The 23,395-nt window shown below is 43.0% G+C and overlaps 1 protein-coding gene across 1 annotated transcript; it reads left to right on the forward strand.

Annotated features, from left to right (window-relative positions):
* Positions 1–397: 397 nt before the first annotated feature.
* Positions 398–22,332, forward strand: LOC146056754 (enhancer of mRNA-decapping protein 3-like; the record flags this gene model as incomplete). Its single annotated transcript, XM_083168435.1, has 4 exons — positions 398–702; positions 4,234–4,290; positions 12,674–13,015; positions 22,147–22,332. Coding segments are annotated over 4 exons (862 nt in total), but the record flags the coding sequence as incomplete, so codon positions are not given.
* Positions 22,333–23,395: the final 1,063 nt, after the last annotated feature.

Below are 23,395 nucleotides of genomic sequence, written 5' to 3' on the forward strand. Positions count from 1 at the left end.
TTTGTCCACATATATTATGATTGGCAGCCACAAGCACTGGTTTTGCCTGGTACATTGACCATAAATAATATGAATTGATCTTGGTCCACCAACCCAAGGCACCCCTGCAAGTGTCCTGAGGCACCCCAGGGTGCCTAGGCACACAGTTTGGGAACCACTGGTTTAACAATTGATTATCTTTTAGTTGTATTCAGCAAAATGTTTATGGGCCAGATGTATCTAGCTTCAAAAAGTGATAAATAGACTGCCAATCAGCTCCTGTAATTTCTCAAACTCTGCCTGTAATATGGCAATCAGGAGCTGATTGGCTGACTGTTTCACTCTCCATTTTATGATCTGGCCCTATAGTATGTTGGTGATGCGAGTAGTGAGTGTAATTCAATCTTTTCTAATTTAGGGCAGGGGACATTGTGGAGTTGAAGATTTTGGAGATACCTGCAGCCTGTCAAATTAGAAATAATCGGATTCCTGACCACACGGCGGGTGTGACCACAAACTACCTGCCAGCAAGTCACCAAAATGGTGGCACAGGGAAGCAAAAGCCAGCAGAGGCAAGCAATGCACAGAACATTCCCCAAAGATCAGATGGGAGTGGTAATGATCCCGTGGGCACCTCTCCACAGCCATGCTCGAAGAGTTATGTGGACAGGCATACAGAAGGCCTCAACCAGCCCAAGAACTTTCGGCGTAGACACAACTCTTGTGAGTACTGAACTGCATATGTATATGTTTCAGCAAATGTTCTTTGGTTGGGGTAATGTGATGTATAGATAGTGGCCAAAAAATGTAATCTTCTTGTTAAATGCAAAATGCCTAGCTCATTGGAAGACCAGCTTTTCACATAATCCAAACCCATCCAACACCTCTTGTCCAAGTGCCCTGACTGCCTATAATGATTGCAAAAAGTAGGCTGTGGCATTAAAAGAGCTGATTTTTGGCAGTCAGCATACAGTAGATCTCCCAGGGATTAACACCATTGGCAGTGAGCAGCAACAGGTGACTGTGCCCTACAAGGTCTTAATATAAATGATCGATCTAGCTATTGAAAACAATTCTAGAAATTCTATTTACGTGATTAAGCTTTTCTCTAGATTCGGTAATATGGTGGGGGCACATTTTATGATCATGATTTGAATATGACATTTCTCTTAGAGTGTAACTGTTACATAAAGTTACCGAGTTATCTTCAGCCCATGGTGTAACTTTTTTTTTTTTTTTCTATTGGGAAAACATTCAATCATGGTGTACCCGCTTACAGAGCACATGTGGTCACACAATTGTTTGATCAGTGTAACTAACCATATTTAGGGGCCCATTTATCATGGATCGCATTTACAGTGTGATCTGGGTGGAATATTACCGCCCAGGATCGCATTGTAAAATGCGATCCTAATGGTGGGATATAGCATCCCTGACACACAGGGACAGGGCTCCTCCCTCCAATGTGCTGAGCCAGGTTCTGGGGGGGGTCTGCACATGCTCGGTTAGCACTGACTGCACTGCCACGGGGATGCGATGTGCTGCTGTACGATGCCAATACGTCTGGCAACTTTGCATCCCCCATAGAAACCTATGGGGGCGGCGGCCGGCGGCGGTACAGTAGGGATCGCTGCAAGGTGATACTTAATATCTGCTGCTAGCTGGATTTAGCCTCAAGTATTAAATGATAAATGGGCCCCATAATGGCTTTCTCAGTCACCAGATAAGAACCCAGGGGAGCATACATAGTACATTCTGTCATTTTACACCACCATGAACCAGCTTTAATCTGGTGTCAGTGGACTGCCTGCTTTGGGTGCTATTGTACATCCTTGCTGCCCATTTTCTTTTAATCATTGCTTTTATTAGATCCATGGCATGGACAGGCTATGCTGATGGCACACGGCGGCCCTGTCCCTTTCTGTTGGTGTTTCCCTTCTTTGTTCATGATCTGTACTTTATTTTGTTACCACTTACAGAATACAAAGTAGCCAAAAACTAAAGAGATCCATCTGTAAACAATGCAGAATATGATAGATCATTTTCTTATTTATTAAAGTAAATAGTAAAATTCCATTATGTTTACCTTTATGTATCTTTGCACAGTGTAATGATATTTAGGTTTATAGTTTTCTTTTGTGGAGAACTTTAATGCTAAATGCTGCGGAAATGTGAACAATAGCCAGATGAGGTGCTTTGTGGGCATGAACCATGTCCTATTCTAGCAAGATATTTTCATGAACTCGCTCCTGATTACCCTGCAGTTCCATTAGAAACAGCAAGTCGCAGTGTGCGACTGTGTGCTGAACATGAAAGATTGAGGAAATCATCCCGAGCCTCCCCGAAAAGTATCAAATAAGATAGCATGGCAATGTAGATGGCTTTTAGTGGCCATTAAATTTTGGATTCTGTCAAATGGTTGATGTTTACAAATTGATGGCCTGCGAGTGTATGTCAGCAAATAAGTGCTTAGAGAATTTTTGGTAAATGAAGGCGTTTTTCAAGTTCAAATACTGCTTTCCCATCAATACCCACGCCCTTATTGGCCATATTTTCCCATTTAAATACCTCTAATTCATTGGTTCTCAAACTCGGTCCTCAGGTCCCCACACAGTTCACATTTTCCAGGTCATCTGACAGGTGCACTCATTACTCACTGACACATTTTAAAAGAATCACAGGAGGAGCTAATTATTTCTCTTGCAATTCTGTGAGGAGACCTGTTAAACATGCACTGTGTGGGGTCCCGAGGACCGTCTATGAGAACCTGTGCTCTAGATACATAAGGATGGTGTTCCAGCAGAACTGCATGTAGTGTTCATTCTAGCACCTGCCATCTTTGAAAACCAATGCAGTTCCTCTTCCCTTCCTGGGGTGTTGCTGTCTGCTGTGGTTTTTCTAGCACAGGTCTAGTTTGCATATAAGTGCTGATATACAGACCACACTGTGCTAGAAGCACTACAGCAGACAGCGACACCCCAGGCAGGGAAGAGGAACTGCATGGGTTTTCAAAGATGGCGGGTGCTATAATGAACACATGCAGCATAGTGTACCTACTTGTCTGCCTTAAAATTTGTATTTTCCCCTATTTTACACCTGCTTTAGAACTGCAAACTAAAATCTGCATGAACTCCCACTAAAACCTGTGTTACCTGGATTTATAATTAAATCTCAAAGTTGCAGCTTTATGCAATATCAGTCTGTCTTGAGACTAATAGAATCTGCCTTATTAAATAAATTGGATTACATTTATTCCTGTTGCTGTTGAGTGAGATGCATTGTCCTGCAGTTTATTAGGAATACCAGTCCACATATATCTGTATATATTCGGTATTGGTTTCCAGTCACTACACTGGTCCACAGATGTGTAATAAATAGATTAAATTGCACACTTTTACTCCCTCTGTAAGTGCCCAGTTAGCAGTGTTACCTTATGTGCATGGCTGGAATGACATTGAGGGGCAGGTGTGACAATTTAGGCGCTGATTGGCTGGTGCGTTATCACCTTTCCCTTGTTAACCACTTTACCAGGCTTAATGCATCTGCCCCTGAGTGCTGTCGCACTACTAACACTTCCCAAATTAACAATGTTTCTTTTTAGGGTCAGTACCTAAAATATAATAAGTAGTTTTATGCCATGAAGATATTTCAAAAAGCATTCTGGTTGCGGGGGGAGGGATTTTTGTTCCTTGTGCACCAGTTAGAAAGCATCATTATTGGCTAGGGTTACGATTATACAACTAAAGGTGCCCACACACGCACTGATCCCGGCGGTGCGATGCTATGCGATGGGGTGCGCGCTCCCGCGGCACCTCATCGCACAGTACAAAAAGTATGTGCTGCACATACTTTTTGTACTAGCTTTTTCTAGCATAGCATCGCATCGCATGCACATCGTATGCACAAGGCATACGATGCGATGCTATGTGTGCTAGTTAAGCCCACAACGCAGGCCGGGATCGGTGCGTGTGTGGGCACCTTTAGGTGTGTCAAAGTAACAAGATACCATGGCTTGCTGAGACATAAAATTGTAGGAACCATCCCTTATAATTGATCGTAATATTTACTACCGCATTAACAGCTTTATAATCACATCATTACAGTTTACTAGCTGTACTTATTGTTAAGTGCATATGTCACACAATGAATTGACCTTTTTCTAATTCAGTAACATGTTACATTACTTAAGTTTATTCCATCCATCCATTTGTTGTTTGACTCTCTTTATCTCTTTGCCCCGACCTTTGCTGGCAGCCCCTTCCAAAAGCCTTGGACATACTATGGGAAGGAACCAGGACCTTAATCCAGCAGGTATTCTAGTTGTTTAGAAAAGCCCTATTCTACTGTTGTTTTCAGAAACGTGTTACTATACAGGTACAGCACTGCTAGACCGCTCCATCTTTTAGAACAGAACAAAGCAACATTGTTTCATATTTTACCTGTTGCTACATCAGTGATTTCCATGTATCCATGCAAGAAATGAGCATATAGTTATTATGTAGTTTAACTTTGATCTTACTCACAAGATGCCTCGTGTGAGAGAGGGTTATTAGAAACCGCATTGGAAATTGATATGTTGCTGACCTTTTCTTTCCATTGTATCTTTCCAGTGCTCTTATCTACTGTACCTTATCGCTCACAATTGCACTTACTGTGGAGTATATGGTGGTGGATGTATAATATATACGTGCATAAAGTCAAGTGCTGTGATTGTTTATTAAGCATAGTGACCTGCTCCAACAAAGTATATCACCTCTTCATGACAGCAGCTGATGCAGCAAAGTCTCTAATAGTAGAACAGTTGCTATATTAACTCACAAATCATTAAGGCTCATTTCAGTGGTGTGTTTATTCCTTTGTCATTAGACCTTTTTTTATGCTACCATGACTAATTTACTGACGTCCTGTGCGCTCTCCTCTTCAGCAGTTTCCTTTTAGCAAGTTTTGCTTTTAGATGTTATGGTTATTTGTCATTTGTAAGCATGCTTTGAAGTTGGTTTTCTAATGCTTGTGTGCAAGCTATCTTCAAATGAGTACCTGTCAGCAGAAGTTGCAGGGTTTTTACCTATTGAAATCATGCTTTTCCCACTTGCATCCAATGCCAAATGGGGCCTCTGTATTCATTTGTAGTGGTGTTTTTTTTTCTGTAAAAAAGAAAACTTCCCTCATTTTTAGCTGTCCCACAATCCTTTACAATCTCTGACAGTAATTGTGTGCATGGCCAGTAGATATCAGGAGCAGAGCACACAGTGGTCTGTGCAGGTCAGGGTTTTTAGTACAGCTTTTCACTAATACACTAGTAAGAAACGAGAGGGAATTCAGTTAAGTCCGTTCTTCTCGGTTACTTAAAAAAATTAATTGGGGACGTTTGCCAAAGCCAATTTACTTTTTGGGTTGAATTGGCGTTGGTAAAAAATTACATGTTTGCCAGCAACACATGGATCGGCAAGCAATTCACCGATCCTCGTGTTTTTCCACTGGGCGTTTCTTTGACTAGTTGAAAATGGCACTTTGATTTGTGTCGAACTTTTCAGTATCGACCATGTCTGGGTCAACATTTTTGTTTGTGTCAACCTTCTGTCAATATCGACCTTGAGTATGTTGACCATTTAAAGGTGTTGGCCTACCCACTGTCGACCTAGAGTCAATCTATCATGAGTCCAGATACCGAACGGCATAATCCCATATTTAATATGTAGCATGTTATGCTCATTTGCTTGCTCATCCCCGTTTGTGTAAAATGGCCATGGAGCTTTTATGGTGCAACTCTTTAACACGTTGTAAGCGATACAATGTAAATGAATTTCAGATTACAGTCCTTTTATTTGTGTAGCAGTGTGTGAAACAATTCATTTTGTCTCTATTGCACAAAAAACAGACAGCCACCAAGTTTTATTAAAGTGACAGCTATGAATTGTGCCTAAATGCTACACCAGTACAAGCAACCTGTTTTCCACCCATTCTGAAAAAAAGTCATGACAATGCTCCATGTATCCTGTCTACTCCGCTTCATTGTAATATGTTCTGGGGTTGGCACAGGTTTAACATCAGACGCAAACACCAGATGTTTTACCTGTGTGGAGATCCATGCAATTTCGATGGGCATTTCTGGGCGGTAACTGGAGGTGGTGGCTAACAGTTGAGTGTGTGTCAGTGACTAAAGTATCATCCACTACTACAGCTGCATAAACTTCTGAAACAGGATGCCAGGAGTAACTGGGGCATGATAGCGTTACACTGGGAGTGTGGGGGGTTGGGTTTAGGCACTAGTTGTTAGAAGTAAGGGTAAGGCACTGTCAAGGAGGGTTAGGGTTAGTCTGTGTGTGGGTGTTAGGGTTAGGCTGCTAGAAGAAAAGGTTGGGGGGGGGGGGGTGTCGGAAAGTACCTGGACCCTGTCTGGATGCCCTCCTTCGGGATGCCAGCATTATTATTATTCTGACCTCCGCCATCCTGACCACCGGCTATCTTATGACGTTAGGGTGCTCTCTCCTTAATTATAGCATTTTATAATGTATGGGTGTTCAAGCCTGTAAACTATAATATGAAAAAAATCTAGTGGTGCTAAGTATTTGAGATTAATGCAGCTGTACAAGGTCCTCATAAATAAATTTGTAATAAATAAATGGAAACACTGTGCAATTTTTTTTTTTTTTTTTTTAAATCTTTCTGGTTTACTTTTTCTCTGTTTTCCCAGTTATTTGTTCCAAGCTATGAATGGGTGCGTAAAAAAAGGGTGGGGTTAACTAATAAGCCTCACGGCCAAAAGTGAACAGGCGCCTAATAGGGAGTTGGGAGTGATGTCGGTACTTGTGAGTTATCCGGGCTGCCGATTTTGTCCTTAAGTTAACTAAACTTAAGGACACCCGACCGACGCGATGCCCGCGATTTAGCCCCAAATCGGGGGCATCGCGTCGGTCGTGGCCGTTATAAGGGGCCGCGACGCGATGCCCGCGATTTCCTATAGACAGTAATGTTAAAAGACACGATGGACCCGATTTCCCATAGACAGTAATGTTAAAAGACGCGATGGACCCGATTTCCCATAGACAGCAATGTTAAAATAAAATGACAATGTGAAATTGGCCAATATGGGCATTTCACATTGGATATGTTTTAAAAAAAAATGTTTCATGGCCCCCCACCACCGTTAACACCACCCCGCTATTGACGCCAACCCGAAGCGTGGCGAGCGCAGCGACCCGCGAGGGGCGGCGGTACGCGTCCTCCGACCTTTTCATACCCCTACTATCCACTAGGGCGTGGAGTGAGAATAGAATAGTGTGGCGAGCGCAGCGAGCCCCCGAGCCCGAAGCGTGGCGAGCGGACGCGGATACCTTCACAGGTATCCGCGTGCCCTTGCGGGCTTCACAGGTGTCCGCGTCCCCTCGCGGGGCTCGCCACGCTTCGGGCTCGGTGGCTCTGTATAATCTATATATATATATATATATATATATATATATATATATATATATATATATATATATATATATATATATATATATATATATATATATATATATATATATATATATATATATATATATATATATCTCTATCTCTATCTCTATCTCTATCTCTATCTCTATCTCTATCTCTATCTCTACTCTCATCTCTCTCTCTCTCTCTCTCTCTCTCTCTCTCTCTCTCTCTCTCTCTCTCTCTCTCTCTCTCTCTCTCTCTCTCTCTCTCTCTCTCTCTCTCTCTCTCTCTCTCTCTCTGTGTCTCTCTCTGTGTCTCTCTCTGTGTCTCTCTCTGTGTCTCTCTCTGTGTCTCTCTCTCTCTCTCTCTCTCTCTGTGTCTCTCTCTCTCTCTCTCTCTGTGTCTCTCTCTCTCTCTGTCTCTGTCTCTCTCTCTCTCTCTATATATCTATATCTATATATATATATATATATATATATATACACACACACACACACACACACACACACACACACACACACACACACACACACACACACACACACACAGGTATTTTTTTTTTTTATAGGGCGATCCCATTGGATTGCCCAATAAAAGTCCAGTTTTCTTCCAAAAACACAGTTTTATAGAAACCTGTGTGTTTTCGCCAGTTGCAGCCCATTATTGCTGAAAACAGGGCTACTTTTTCAGAAATGTCCTAATTACATAGCCCAGAGCGATCCTATTAATCGTGTTTAAGGATTGCGGGTTATAGAATATCGGCCTCTTCATTTGTTTACACCACAACAGTATTATTTTTCAACAATGACTGATCTTGTACACAAGTTTTAGGTAACCTGTGCGGTTTCATTTTATTGACGTCCTAAGTTTTCAGCATTCTCTGCTTCATTGCAGAAGGAAAAACAATAGGAATAATGAGATCACCTCATTGTAAAGTGGGTCATGGTGGAAGATGTGGCATTTTATTTCTGTCTAAAAGCAGGTGGCTTAAGGTTATGTTCCTATGGTCTCTAAGACCATTATTTCCACAAAATGTCAATCATTGTCTCTTACTTGCCCATCAAAATGACGGAACAACATAGCAGTAATGTCAGCGCTGGCAAATATGTGCTCTTGAATTGCTCTTGAATTGCTCTGCTTGACGCCATCTAGTGGCTAGCAGCACACAATACACTTGACTTTCCCCCCTAGAGGTGAGAAACACCATTAGCTTTTGACAAAGGATTTTGATCCTTTTCATATTATTGTTCAATTTTATAAACTGTTAGTGTTATGTGGGTCTTAAGGTGCCCATACACTATGTGACTTTGGACCGATTTCGACACTTTGGGCCGATAAATCGAGTGAAATCGGCCCAAAATCCCGTGTGTGACATCTGATCCGATGAACAGTGCCGTGCACATCGGACCTATTCAGGAGGTCGGACGGGCTTCACATTAGATCATGTCCGACTTTGGGTGCTGGTGCTGCAGTGGGCAGTGAGGAGCAGCAGGGCAGGTGCTGAGCGCTTGCAGGTGTTCAGCAGGACAGGCAGCGGCAGGTATTAGAATTTTAAAATAACCTGTCAAATAACTAGCCGGCCTCTAATTGCCTGAGAGCTCTCTCAGCCAATCAGAGGCCAGCCAGTCATTTGGCAGCTTATTTTAAAATTCTAATATCCGCCGCTGCCCGTCCTGCTGAACATCCGCTAGCGCTCAGCACCCTCACTGCTGCTCCTCTACGCCCGCTGCAGCGCCAGCACTCGCCGGCCGTCCCACTTCTCCTCACCACCCACTACAGCTCCCTGGTTTTACATGTAATAAATCACCGATGGTTTATCACATGTAAAAATGGCACATCAAGTGCCAGATAGTAGGTGAGCCTCCCGGGGAGCTGCCAAACTGCTCACAGGAGAATTGGGTCCGACTTGTCCTTAATACAAGTCGGCCTAATGTTTGGGAGCCATTATGCTTTACTCTTGATGCGTGAATCTGTCACTGTTGAAAACTACATTTATGACCTTACTTTACCTGTATCAAATAATTACAAATAGGTTACTAATCGTAAACATTCTCTTATGTAACACATTCTTTTCCAAATGAATAATTGTCTTCAGCATTTGAGGTTATACAGACTTTGGCAGACCAATCTAGTTCAGTCATTTATAAAAGACCTTGTTTAGCAGTGAATGCTCCTGCTGCCCAGCTTTCAAAGTCCCATCTCCGGCCTGATAAGTGATTTCCAGAGCAGCTCACTAATTTCCCACATCTAAAAAGTAACAAACTCCTTGCACGCACCCTTCCTGCAGTGGTGGGGGCAATGTTTTCTCTCTCTGTTTCTTCAGGGATTCATTGAAGACCTATTTCTGCCAAAGAGAGATTACTGCTTAATAAGCGCTATACATAAGCAATTAGATTAAACATTGCCTTGGCTAGGGTAGACAGAGTTCATGTCTCAATGCGTGCACTGCCTCCCAGCTCAGTCTCTGTCACGGAGATACAGTGCTCCAGTTCATCCTCCAGGAGGTGGGAATTCCTTCCTCAGCACGAGATGTGAACAGGTTGCATGCCTGCAGCACGTATTGCATGTCACTCAAAAGTTGGACACTGATGTTCTTTTTCTGTGTATGAAATTCTTGCTTTAAGTCCTAAAATAAAAACAGAAAGTTGCTGAATGCTGTGTTAAATATATAGTTGTTTATACCCAATATTCCTGGTGTATGGTAATGGGTTAATGTCTAAAAGCAAACTTTTGGCACCCCCCTCTCCCCTCTCTCTAACTCCCCCCCCCCATCCCCCTCTTTCTGCCTGTTTTTCATTCTCCCTCTGCACCCCATCCCCTCCCCTTATCCTCTCTCGCTCTCCTATACAGCCAAATTCAGCAATGTTTTAAGATAAAGTTGAGCTTAAATGATATTCCCTAGAAGAACAGTATTGAAGTGGCTTCATATGAAAGAAACAAAACTCTTCCCCGTAATTAGCAAACTGCCAAATATGTAAAATGATACAGCGCACTGGTGCGTAACGTTTTTAAGATTTTATTGTAAATGCAACAGAATTACATTACACTGGGGCAGATGTATTAAGCAGCCATTTATGTAAAAAAAAAAAAGGGGGTCCCTCTTCTCCTGCATAACGTGGAGAAGTGGGCACCCATTATGGCCGTATGCATTAAACACCCCCCCCCCTTGCCGATAAGGAGAGCCGATATGCCCTGTGAATGCACATAAAAAAAAACTCCTCCCCCCCCCCCCCTGCTTTTATTGCGAGATCTCCTGCGCAGCTCGGAGCCAGCAGCAGGGCTAGCGTTGTCCCTGCAGTGGGGATAGGACAACGCTAGTGCTGAGCTAGCGAAGCGGCCAGGGCAATTTAATGCCTATGTGGCTGTTAATACATCGCCCCGCCCGCTAATTGCTGGGGGGATTACAGGGGACAGCCCTGCCGAGCATTGCCTTGTGGGCTGTCCCTAGCACATGTTGATCAAATACAGTTTATCTTGTAGAAGCCTGCATCCAGCTGTTGTTACATTGTCTCAGGTAGCCCAGAAAGAAACAGTCAATCGGGTCAATTCAATTTAATCACTCCCTCTTGAGTCCAAGTTTAGAACAAATGCTGCTCTAGGGCAGAGCTGGCCAAAAGGTCGATCACAATCTACCAATTGATCACAGGGAATATTTTGCATAGGGGAAATGCCATTAGATCACCGGTAAGTGTACAAAAACACTGTCCTCAAGATCCCTGGAATTATGTGGTCAGTGATGGGGGCTGCTCTAGGCTAGGATCCGACAGAGTATTTTATTTATTAACAGTTTCTTATATAGCGCAGCATATTCCGCAGCGCTTTACAAAGGAGACAGTGATACAACAAACAAGAGTATTTACAGACAGTCAAAAGGTAGGAGGGCCCTAGAGTAGGCAGCTATGCAGTGTACCAGAACATGTTCTGGTACCCATACACAGTGCAATATGTGCAGAGTGCAATTTGTACTAAATGGCATCTCATCTAGTTCAAATCGCATGTGATATGCTACAACAGCATGCGATGCGATCTAGTACAAAAAGTACTACCTGCACATGCTTTTTAGTACCCGCAGTGTATCATGTCTGATTCCATCTGTAGGTGTGGTGGGCAGGAGATTTGAAAAAAAAAAAAAAATACAAAAGAATGGGAGGCAGCTGATTGGCTGAGAGAAATCTCTCAGCCAAACAGTGGCCGTCCATTCATTCACTTTTTAAAAAAAAAAAAAACTGTTTACTTCCCCTGCCCCCACTGCTGCTGCAACAGCTCCCCAGGACTCTTAACATGCAATAAATCTCATTTTAAAAAATGGCACATAAAGTACCAAATCGCATGTGAGCCTCTGGGAAAGCTGTTGGGCGGCTCACGTAGGAATTGTATACGATTTCTCCCCTCGGAGAAGTCACATAGTGTATGGCGGCCTTTATACATAAAGATTCTGCAAAAAAAAACCACCTGATTTTTACTGATTAATGTTTCAGATGTTCAGTCATCTCCTTCCTGAAGGTCACATTGCATTAAATTCATGCAACAAAGGGTGTCTATTTTAAATGATACATGTAAATAGTCCACATAAGTTTCTTAGTCTTATGTACTCTTCTAATTGTACAATATACTCACTTTAAAAGCAGTTTGCTTTCTACTACCTGACAATGGTTTTTGTGTCCTAATACTGAAAGCCATCCCATAAATGCAATACATCTTATTGTCAGGAAGTGCTTCTGAATCCAAAGTGGATAAAAAGCTTTGCAAGCATTCAGAGATGACATTCTACGTACAAGAGAATATAAATGTTCCCAAATGCTGACATGAGCAATCACATACAGCAGTCTGTGGAAATGCCTGAATTTGAACAGTAATGTTTCATGTGCTTTGAACTTCCACTATTCCAGTGCATTTAGTGTGACTCAGCATGTGACCTTACTTACCACAGGTCCCCTAAGGACACCAGATTGTATCTATTTGCTATGGTGATCTGCTTGACAGACAGATCTGTGTGTAAGGGATGTGTTTTAAAAGCACAATGGAGGGAGAACAGTATGTAACATTAATTGATGTCTAATCTCTATTAGAACATAGTGTACTAATGTCAGGGTCTCATGGAAGCAATTCATCTGGACAATGCTGAGGTGCTATTGTGGTTCATGTTGCATCTCGTTGTTTGTTTTTATTTTTTTCCTTTTTGTTCCAGTTTATCTAAACTGAGTAATGGAGCTATGTATGTCTCAATGTTAGGCGTATGATCTAATGTTTTATTCTGCATCCTTTTCTCATGTAGGGTCTTCAAGCAGCCGGTTTCCAAACCAGGTGACCCCTAAGAAGACCGGCCCCAAGAATGGGCAACATAAGGCTCGAGATGATGAGTGCTTTGGAGAGGAGTTGGAGGAGATTCCCGACACGGATTTTGACTTTGAGGGGAACCTTGCTCTTTTTGATAAAGCAGCGGTCTTCGAAGAGATAGAAACCCATGAGAGGAGAGGAGCAGGAGGAGCAAGGTCACGTGGGACTCCTAGTGAAAGACCTCCAACCTACAGACATGATGAGAACATACTTGAGTCAGAGCCAATTGTGTATAGGAGGATTATAGTACCACAACCGGGTGGAAAGGAGTACTGCACAGGTAAGGAAGGATCTGCAATGTTGGCCTCACACAGAGCCCAAAGTCAAAGTTATATTTGATGATTCTCTTAATATAAACTAATTCTACTCAAGCATGTTATAGAATGGTTGGAATATGCTCACAATTGGCATGGGCAGCACGGTTCATGTAATGGTTAGCATTACTGCCTCACAGTATTGATGTTATTGGTTCATTTCCCACTACAGCCTTGTGTGGCGTTTGTATATTCTCCCCGTGCTTGTGTAAGTTTCCTCCGGGTGCTCCAGTTTCCTCCCACAATCCAATAATATACTGTTGTAGGTTAAATGTCTCCCAGGAAAAAATGTACCCTAGGGTTTAAGTGTGTGTGTTTACTGGGAACATTATATGAGTCAAGTGGATCTTATCTGCTGTCAAATTCTATGTGTCTATTTGTGCGCTGTCATCATTAAGTCACACTTACAGGCCCAGATGTGTTATGGAGGGAATGCAGCTTCCCTGACTGAATATTTAGCTTGAACACCTAGATTATCATTATCGTTTATTAATATGGCATCACAAGGGTTCCACAGCACCTAACAATACATAAATGAGCAAACCCCACCACCACCACCAAGGCAATTTAGGACAAGTACATGGTAAATAAAGACCGTTCCATCAGGGGACAAGACACTGAAGCAATTATTAGGGTGGCAGATAGATATATTCTAAGAAAAGCACATGAGGAGAGAATGGACCTGGCTCACGAGAGCTTACATTCTAATGGGGACAGGACAGGCAGACAGGAGTCACATAGAAGGGGTATAAGTGAACATAAACAGAGGTTAGGATGAAAGATGTCTGGGTTTATTGAAGTCTTGAGAGACTCCGTGGATACTTTTATTGTGATTGTAGGAGCGCTCACCAAATTTCTAAATAATTCAGGAGCTTTAGGCCAAACCACAAGAAGAACAAGCAAAGTTAAAAAAAAAAAACAAACAATATGACCTAAAGGAGGCCATCTACTAGTACGATATGGCATTGCTGAGACAGATCACATGTCATTTTCATGCAATTGTCCACCTCGCATTACAGTTGCAGCTCCTACGGGCTACCATGAATATTTAGGGATCGCATAAGATACATTGTGTGCAGGAGGACCGCATGCAATGTATCGTTTGCCATCCTGCTGCCCAGCAGCTGCCGGGTGATTTGCCAGGGTATGGTATGCAAGGTGCAGCATGCGATACCGCACCCTATAGGGTGGGGGCCTTACCTTAACTGTGCCGCCTGTGAGGTCATCCCGGTGTAAATACACCATGTCCAAACCTGATACTTATGTTCAGTTGTTATTCATATTCTAACAAGTCTCCATGACTCCTGGTCCTGTTTGTAGCCTCCATTCTCCACTACACCCCAATACTTGTTATCATTTATGCATTCCATTTGTTCACTAGGCCTGATTCAGACCTGATCGCTGGGCTGTGAATCTTCAGGGCCCAGTGATCAGGTAAATGCCACCCGCCAATGTGTATGCCCTCCCCTGTGCATGGCTTTTTTTTTAAATGCGTTTGCAGCCGTGCACATAGCGGGAAATCCATTTGCAATCAATCACTTTTGAATGGATTTACCCCTGTTTGCAGCCGCTGTGCAAGTATACATGAAACAGTCCATATTTTCTGTTTACAGCGGCGGATTGCTTATGTTTGCAATTATGATCTTAAAATTATTTCTAAAGGAATGAAAAATACTTTAAGTAACTCTGTAAGCTTACACAACAACAAAAGCAGAAATGATAGCAATGTACCTGATTATTGTTTTTAGGTTTAGAAATGCCAAGATTGAAAAATGCTCAATCCCGGGATTGAGTTAGTCTGTAATGACTAACTGTAATACCCGCTCTCCCCCCAAACCGGGTGCCCTGAAGTGTTACTTAGCTGGTGGTGGTAGTAGGCAGGAGCACGGTGGGAGCGGGTGTACCAATGCTGCCCTGCATTATATTTGCACATGCGCAGACAAATTCTGGAATCCCGGGATTGGAAGCTCCAATCCCTGGATTCAAATCCCAGCGTCTTTAGAGCCAAATCAGAGAATCCCACCAATCCCTGTTTGGGTTGGTTGTAAGTAAAAGTTATTGATAAATGAATGCTCATCAGTTCTAACGTTTTTACTTACTCCACTATAGTACACCTGTTGTAGACTACAGGTACATCACGCACCTGTTAGAGGTCTGTGTACTTTTAAATGTGTTCTTATATTTATCCAAAATTAAATTTGCAGGTGCCCTCATTTCTGCCCACTGAGGTGGCAAGCAAAGCTGTGTAAAGTGTCAGTGATTTGGGTGCCCTCTCCAGTATTATAGATGGGTTTAGCCGCTTTACGCACTAGACGCGGTGGTTTCGGATTTGTTATATTTTGGGCACCCAGTACTTATCGCTGGCAAAAAAAAAAAAATTTAATCATCCTCATTGCTTGTTAAATTCCAGGCATCCTGGAAACCCCATTAGCATTATGATCACAAGTGCATTCAAACTTATATAGTGCATTTCAACCTCAGTTGAACCACGTGTCAAGCATATGTGCAGATGCATAGCATTTGTGTGTTAAAATGCTGTTCTTACTTGCAAGACCTGTGGAAATTCACTTCATACAGCTCCAGAAATTCCATACATCACCTCTTCAAACTTGACGCTAGTAGCAATGATGCAAGGATTACCATAAAACACATAGCTACCAGTTCAAATGGGTGAAAGTAGTGTACAAAACACAACAGGTTTTTTATTTCTTCTACAATTTCCTTCTTGAGACGCATGGCAGCAGACTTCATATTTGAAGAAAGACCACCCTTATTGTTGTTAACAGCTCCCTTTACATATGTTTGAAAAGTACACGTTTAAGCTGCTCCTACCTACCCCACGCACCCAGGGTTAGGTCCTTTGCCTTTTCCTGGAATAAAATGGAGAGCACTTTATAGATGTTTAAAAAAAAAAAATACAATAAATATGCAGCATTGACTGCACTTCCTTATGCAGGATACCTAAATCTAAAAAGTTAATACATATAATTTTGGAAAGAATTTGTGTTACCTGTGAGACTGCAGCACAAACCACTCAGAGCTAGGAGATTCTTATCAAAAAGATCTGTCGCCAGGTCTGGTCATTTTTTCCTTGTGATCCCGATGCGCGCTCCCGCACTGCACAAATCGGAGCCAGACAGGGCTGCATTGACTATCTAGTACAGATCAGTACTAGACAGTCAACATTTCTGGCATGTCTTCTGGCTTGCTGTGCGATTCGATTCTGATTCATCGGGATTGAATAGCACGGCCGTCGACCGCTTGTACACACCATAAGTCTTGGTACATATCAAACTTCCACTGCAACAGCATGTAAAGATTACATTGTGATTACCTATTTTAGCACCAGTTGCCCACTCTGCCAAGAGGCCAACATGGCCTCCCGATTTTTGGGAGCCTCCTGGGAGGCTATTCAAGTAATATTGCTTGTCCACCGAAATCCCGGGTCTGACCAGGCTTTTTTACCCGGTATTTTGCCAGGTATCGCTCTCCAATGTCCCCGTTTCCACTGCACTGCGTTCCCGAGTCGACACAGTTTCCACTGAATAAAGGGAAACCCGAGTAAGATCCGCAAAGCATGTGTTATAATAAATGGCCTTGATTCTGGCTCCAAAAGATGCAGTCACTAAAAGGGTGCTCAAAGAATAGCAGCTATGATGGCTCCAGCCTCTCCAACAATTGCTTCTATCCAGCAGCCTGTGTGTGACCAGCCTTGTCTACCACGTGCCAGCTCCCCGGTTTCCGAACAGCGGCAGACTCTTCAGCATGTGGTCTGGTCCCTGGGCGATGACATCAGCAGCCAGCGCCCAGGAGAGACCAATCAGCAGCTATCGGCAAAGCCGAGGTATAAAATCCTAGGTAAAAACTGTTTCCACTACAGCTTACCGGGGAAGATCCACTAAAAATCCTACTCGAATCCCGGGTACAAATCTTTACCTTGTCACAATTTCCACTGACAAAAATCCTGGGTAGGTGCACGTTCTCGTGCAAAAATCCAAGATTTATATGTTAGTGGAAAAGTGGTATATGTTTTTACTGCATATAATACTTTGTAGTTAACGAACTAAAAAAACAAAACATGGGCATGGTTTATCCATAAAAGATCATTTTCTTTATTCCGTTATGTTCTCCCCCAGGCAGCCATACTCCAGGCCGCACAGCAGGAGAGCTGTGAGGTATACAGGAATCCTAGCACAGTTTGTAAATTCTGAAGACAAAGGTCTATCAGAGTAGAGAACTTGCTACAGATTTAGCTTCCGCACAGCTGTCCTACTGTTCAGTCTGAGGTAAGCCTGCCCTGCATAGTGAGAACACAACATTAAGTGGTGCTTTAATAAACTGCCCTTTCCTGATAAGTGCATAATGTACAAGGCACTACGTAGTAAAGCCAAATGACACCAGGATGTTGATATGGTTGACGAGTCCTCTTTTTAAGCTGTGCAATGGCCCCCTGCTGCAATTCACCTTTGCATTTATTTTAATTCTTTACATCAAATGTATCTGGTGTCACATTCCAGACGCCTGCCATTATGTGTAACACAGATATGTTAGGAATTCTGCTGGACACATAGCCTGCTTTATCCCAGCAGTGCCCAAAGTCTAATAAACCATAAACTTTAAGCTTCACAAATGACAACTCTCCAAATCCTGCATTTCATTGTTTTGCTCCTTTTTCCTTCACACGTGTATTCCCAATTTTCAGAAACCTTTTCAGAATATGCTTTTAGCCAATTCTGTTTGCAAACGTATGAAACGGATTGTTGCCTTAACATAACATTTCTAAGTTCAATATGAAGCAGACAGAAACCGGGTTACTGGGCTATTGTGTGTATTATGAATGACCCTTGCCCCTTCCCACAGAGTGAATGATTGCCTTGCGTGTGTGTTGCGTGTTAAGAGCTGCTCAATCGATATCTGCCTAGCTTCACTACCAGCTGTAAAATCTCATAGTAAAACTTTGCAAAACAGCTCCCCACCCTCCTCCTCCTCCTCCCTGGGCCTCTTTAATTGCTTGGCTTCCTGAGCAGCCAGCCCCCCCACCCCCTAGCTTCCTATCCATGCTCCATGTTGGCTCTATTTCAGTCTGTTTAGAATAATACACAGTGCTTGGCCTTGCCACCGGCCTCAGCCACCCTGCCCCCAGCCCCAAGTTTCACTTAATTCTTGTATGTTTATCTTCATCTTCCAATTGCCTTCTCTCTGAGCTTGCGCTCCCTCTCTAGCCAGTTTACATTACATCCTTTCTTACTGAGGGAGAGGTGTGACCAGAATTGCCTTGCGTGTGTGAGGCAGGAGGCGTTACTTCTTTCTTTGCACACATGTCACCCAGTAATTAAAAGTTTAAACATTAGCTTTAGATTCTGCCTCATTGCGTGACATGACCATTTCCTTCACCCTCTCCTTCCCTCATTAATTTGTGTGCTAACACAGCTTCTTCTCGCCAAAAGGGAAAGGGTTAAGCACTGTGCCTGCCAGTTCCTGGAAGTTGCCTTCCTGGTATAGAGTGAGCGTGCCAGCAGGATAGTACAGTGTGGCACGCAAGGTGTGAGGATAGCGTCATGGTGATCTGTAATTAAATAGAATTTATATAGTGTTCATATTGTTCAATATATCATTAGAGGTGTCAGAATTGTACTTCTGCTTTTGGATGAAAAAAAGACTGAACTGCAAGGAAAGTCAGCTTTTCTGTCCTTACGTAGGCTCAGCCGTGAGAGGTACATTATTTGTAAGTCTTTAAATAAAAAATAAGAAGAATTATTTATTTGTGTAACTCGTAAGCTGGAAAGTAAGTGACCATAGATCATAGCTGATCATAGCACATAAGTGAGTGCCTGCCCATGCACACCTCATTTCTAATTCATTAGAAATTACATATATACTAAATTGCAATATGTACATATAATATATATAATTTACATACACACACACACAGACACAGACACACACACACACACACACACACACACAGAGACAACAGGGGTGTTATGGGTTGATTCGTTCGGATGTGAATGCAAGTCAAACAGAACCCACCCTGTGCATGGTGTTAAGCCTGCCCACCATTGGCAAGGCGCGTATGTTCGCATGGCATGCTAATAGATGATTTACATATACATCCATTCGCATGCCAGTGGGAACCACCCACATTTTTCAATGGTGCGCACACGCATACATAAAGAGACTCTCAGGTCACTTTTATATGCGTGTATGTTCACACTGAAATGGGCCGCCATTTGACATCCGTGATGTCAGCTGCCCGCCCACGTCACCGGCGATTACCATGGGAATGCCCATGAAACGCTGGGCATTCCCATGGGCAAGTACACCTGCCCGCTGCCCCCACCGGCCTCAAGGTTGGGTGCGTGCACCCGGCGAACAACCTGTTCGCCAAGGCCGCGCACCCAGTACATGCGCAGGTATGTGGGCGGCACTGCAGTGTCTTGGAATAATGACATAAGAACCTGTTTAGCTTCAGCGTTTTGAGAATTTTAATCAGGATCCTGATGACCAGATTAAAATTCTCAAAACGTTGAAGCTAATCCGGTTTCTGTATTCATTATTTCAAGACACTGGAGTGCCGCCCACATATCTGGTATACGTTGGAAACCCAGTAAGGTTTGCCTAGGGAGGGCACCTGGTGCACTATCATCGAACAGCCGTGGAGTGCCGGCCTGACTCGACATATATATAGCGGTACTTATATGTTAGTTGGGCGCCCACTATAGTAAGTACCACTATCCATGTCGGCATGGAGTTGATTTTATATAGTGTGGCGAGCGCAGCGAGCCACCGAGCCCAAAGCGTGGCGAGCGGACGCGGAAAACTAAGCAAATAGCTTAGTGAGCACCCAACTAACATATAAGTACCTATATAGCTATTTAGATATCCACTCTACAAGCCGGATGTGGACGTAGCTGACTTCCTTTTGTTCCCACGGGCCAAATGCAGCCTGAAATTACACAGTTTTCAGACCATAGACAAAGGACACTCAAGGATGTTCCGGATATATGCCTTTTAGGAGGTGTACCAAGTTTGGCAGACATGCTGGCAACGGTGTATCAATGCTCAAGGGTCATACTTGGAAGATTATCAACCCTATGGTGAGTATTCAATGCCGGTGCGAGCGGCCGGCGAGGGGGTTAAACTGCGAGGATCACAGAAAACCAGTGATCCTCGCAGTTTAACCCCCGCGCCGGCCGCTCGCACTATGCAACGTTCCGGGGGAATCCTCGCTGTCACAGAACGGCGAGGATTCCCCTAAACTGCGAGAGCCGCGGCTAGTGCAGCAAACTCGCTGTAATTAGCCTCGGCTCTCGCAGCTTTTGGAGGCACATTCGCAAATTCCCCCTCGCTCAAAAAACGGAGCGAGGTGGGAATTTGCGAATGAGGGGGGTCAGTTGAATACTGACAGGGTGAGCGGTGACTGCGAGCAAAAAGTCCTGCTCGCAGTCACCGCTTGCCCACGGCATTGAATATATGCCAATGTATCTGAAAGTTCATAAAAAAAAAAATAAATCTGGCTTTTAGTCTCGCTACGTTCCGGACAGATCCTTCCTGTGTGTGTGTGTGTGTGTGTGTATGTATGTATGTATATTCAGTTCTACATGTCATAACGTCATGTTATGGAATTATTGGATCAGTTTTTATTAATTTGTTCTGTTTTTTTTTTTTTTTTTTATATCTAATTTACTTTCAATGATTTTATTATAGATGTATTGAAGTAGATAATGGCAAAGAATTGTGGATGTGTCTTTGCTTTCTAGGAGAGTCAGTACCTGGCAGTTATGGTTGTCCTGACACACTGCATTTTGTGGGAGGCCAGAATTAAAAGTGACTATTCTAGATCATTGGGCTCTTGACAATCTATCATGGGTATATCGCCTGCACAGCCTTGAAGGTGTTTAGTAAAAGAATTAGCTGCCCTAAGGAACCTAGTGGGTGAATGAGAACCCGTGTGAATGGATGATGTGTTGCGTGTGACCAGGGAACAGCTGGGGAGAGCAGGTGCAGCTGGATTAACCTGTCTGACAGCTCTTTATCCTTCTTTCATTCATGTACAGGGTTCTCTGTCAACAAATCTCAGCTCACTCAAAGAAATCGTATCAATATTTGGCCATTTGTAACACCATGCTTTGTGGAGACTTTGGTATTGGGTTCAGGTTTTAGTGTCCAGCAATGCTACTTTTTAAAGTCCAAGCACACAAAACAGAGTAGTAGCAACTAATATTAATGCTTCATCCCTTTCAATCATCATTATTTGTGCTGTATTGCCCTAGTGATATTAGCTTGTTCTATATAAGCCATGTATGTATATAATTATTTTATATGTAATGTTTTATATAGACCTGAAATTGTATTTGTGGATGCACAAAAACAAATTACAGAAGGGCAGGATGTTAGATACTTGGCTGTTGGTCAATCCCATGTACATAACGTGAGGAGAAGGTAGAGTTGGTATAAAGGTTGCCAGCTGCCTTTATCTGAGGTGAGAGGCTTGGCTGCATGCCTTGTCTCTTGTGCCAATTTTTAATAGCAGCTGCTAGGCATTCGTGCAGTAGAACAACAGACTCTGCTCCCCATGTGACCGGGGTGGCACCCGTGGTCATGCATAGTCTACAATGTGTTGCACGCAACTCTGTGGGAATATGTGAGCAGACAAAAGGCACCCATACATGCTTTCCTCACTGCATGGATGTCAGTGTATACTATGAATGCATCATATAATACCATACAATGGCTTCCTTGAACTATTATTCCAATATCATGTGTATTGGCTTCCCTCTAATCTGTCAGATCTCACAAGCAGGGCCCTCAGAAGATTTGCACATGCTGTATATCGTAGGATTGTAACCTGCCCTGAGGCTTTACGAATGTGCTTATGTTATTTTGTTTTAGTGTGTTTAATTGATTTCTTGCTGTCTGGTGATGAAGCATTTGTGAAACCTTATGAATAAACTCTGAGGTTGTGTGATGCAGGCTTTCTAATGATCGACAGGGCACCATAGGCAGATCATTGTCCGTCGTCCTACAGCTAGTTGTGGCAATATTCATACCCATCCTCCTCTTTACACTCATCCTTGATGTACTTTATATCCCACAGATTCAGGTCTTGTGGTTCCCAGTATCTCCTACTCCTTGCATAAGAAGCTTCTGAGCGTGGCAGAGAAACACGGCCTATCGGTGGAGAAGAGGCTGGAGATGTCAGGGATATGTGCCAGTCAGATGGCACTCACATTGCTTGGTGGACCAAACAGGTGAGTTGGTGATATATATTACTGGGCCAGTCTAAGACATAGGAAGTTAGGGAGCAATGTGAATAAGAAGATGGTAGTAAAATCCTTCTTGTTTTAGTGTGTGTGTGTGTGTGTGTGGAAATATGTTTTTTTTTTTTTTTTTTTTTTTTTTCGACTGAACTTATGCATGTATAAAGGGGATCACTAGGTTGACCCTATATAGGTCAATATGCATTGGGTCGGCAGGGCTTATGTCGTCTTATGAAATAGGTGGACATGGCTAAGGTCGACAAGGTTGGACCCAAGCATTAGGTTGACGTGAAAAATTCATGTCGACCTTTTGACTGTTGAAATTCCCATTGTCGACCTAATGCTTGTGTCGACCTAATGACCCTGTCTACCTTAGCCATGTCCACCGGATTCATAAATAGATCTGGTACAGCTATGTTGCACACTTTACTCCTTTTGAGAATGGTCCATGCCCTGGGCGTATTTCAGCTGTGATTAGCGATCCCATGGCTCTGTATAGTTCTATGGAAGGGACTTACTGTGGGGGTATGTGTATGGCGTATAGCGGACCTGCTCAAATTGCTGTGGGCAATAACGACAATCTTGTCACATTAAGAATAAACAACAATAAGTTTTGTTGTTCAGAAAACAGGAATGTGTACCGATCAGCTGAGCAGAATGGACTTGGCTATTTTGTGTAGCCTATAGCGACATTATTGTGAACTAGTGGCATCATTGAATCATGATGTATAAAGGAGGTGATGCAGAATTGAACAGAGTTCTGTTGTTGTACCTTGTGAGTTTTGGTATTGTGCATGTTTCAGAGCAAGTGTGTGCATATGGGTAAGTGTGAGTCTTACGATAGACACATCCCGCTTTACAACCCCCACATTTGGGCCTATAACGGGATGTGACATCCAGAGACTGCTGTGCTGAGAGCTGGAATAATGCCTGTTTTCAGATGACTCTTATTCTCTAAGGATAGTGGATATATAGGGGGAAATTTACTAAAGGAAATTTGTAAAAAATAGGTGTATTTGTATTTAGAAATACACTTATTTTTGACATTTACTATCCCGAAAATACGGCAATTCGTATTCGTATTGA

Source organism: Crinia signifera, unplaced genomic scaffold, assembly GCF_055691185.1.
Source record: "Crinia signifera unplaced genomic scaffold, ASM5569118v1 HAP2_SCAFFOLD_889, whole genome shotgun sequence".
Classification (NCBI taxonomy): domain Eukaryota; kingdom Metazoa; phylum Chordata; class Amphibia; order Anura; family Myobatrachidae; genus Crinia; species Crinia signifera.